Source organism: Pinus tabuliformis, chromosome 2_2 (genome assembly GCF_031772625.1).
Source record: "Pinus tabuliformis cultivar Carrire ecotype Pingquan chromosome 2_2, CPIR1, whole genome shotgun sequence".
In the NCBI taxonomy this organism is placed as follows: domain Eukaryota; kingdom Viridiplantae; phylum Streptophyta; class Pinopsida; order Pinales; family Pinaceae; genus Pinus; species Pinus tabuliformis.
Window position 1 is genome coordinate 1,310,329,963 of NC_142300.1, and position 1,174 is coordinate 1,310,331,136.

Sequence of the window (1,174 nt, forward strand, 5' to 3'; positions counted from 1 at the left end):
TATTAATTTAAAATTTTATATTTAAAATTAAATAGGTTTTAAGATTTAGAAAAAATTTAGAAAAAAAATTATTACAAATTTTGAGTGTATGTAAAGTTTTAGTAAAAATGATAATTTTTTTTTGTTTTTAACTATAATTAAATTTATTGAGTTACTTGTATAAATACAAATTTATAATTATTTGTATTATTAAAAACTTTTTAAAATTATGTAACTAATTGAAAATGCATTCAGCACTTGCCTCTATCCATGGCTAAATAATTTTCCCAAATATTCTATTCCTTCCATGTATCTTTACATTTTTAAAAACAATTACTAATATAAACATTATATCCAATTACTAACGCACCCAATCATCCGAACCTATGACTATAACTGAAGTAGAAATCTCATTTAATGTATAACCAAATCAGTCTTGTTTGTTGATTTATAAATAATTGATCCATACAAATATCACAATTACCATCGATCACACTGTCTCCACAATCTTCTCCGACTTACATTGCCGCTGAAGTGGCCGTCTTCCCCTTCAAATTGGATTATTAATGTTATGAATGTCGGTTATGGATGTCGAAAAAGGGCTGCACTTGAGCTTGCTCTTTACCAAACCCATATGATAATTTTCTGCGCCGCTTCTTCTTTTGTGCTGCTGATACCCAAGCATTGTTGCTCTTGAAAAGAAGAGAAGCCATGTCTGAATCTGTCAACAAAAACTGTAACTTCCGGTTAGGAAGAAGAAAGTAAAGCTGCCCAATCTGCAATCGATCATCATCGCCCAGAACCTGGGAGATGTTTTGACCTACGTAAAGGCCATCTGAGTTACAGATGAAGTGCTCCGAATATTCTCGCAGAATTTCTTGGCTTCTCACTTCTTCAGAGAACTCCTGGATGCTCCCGTCCATCAATATGAGCTTTGCAGGCGCTGGTGGAACAGGGGAAGTAGCATTTGAAGAAACGCAACTCCCCATCTTTGCAATTCGGAAAAACTTATCCAAGACTCTGAGAGCGAGTGTTGGAGACTTGGAAAATATTCGATCAATCTGTATGTTAGAGCCGGATATGAGATGAATGCTATAGGGGTGGTCAAATCAAGAGGAGGGACTTAACATCGAAGGCTGCAGAAGGGAAGTGGTACCCAAACTTTTGGAGTGGGCGATAACGTTGTCGTGGGAAT

At 35.2% G+C, this 1,174-nt stretch overlaps 1 protein-coding gene across 1 annotated transcript; it reads right to left on the reverse strand.

The window, feature by feature from the left end:
- Nucleotides 1-548: 548 nt before the first annotated feature.
- LOC149198328 (uncharacterized) lies at nucleotides 549-968 on the reverse strand. Its single transcript, XM_089409008.1, has one exon. It carries the CDS (start codon nucleotides 966-968, stop codon nucleotides 549-551), a length of 420 nt encoding a protein of 139 aa, XP_089265134.1.
- Between the last annotated feature and the right edge of the window lie 206 nt (nucleotides 969-1,174).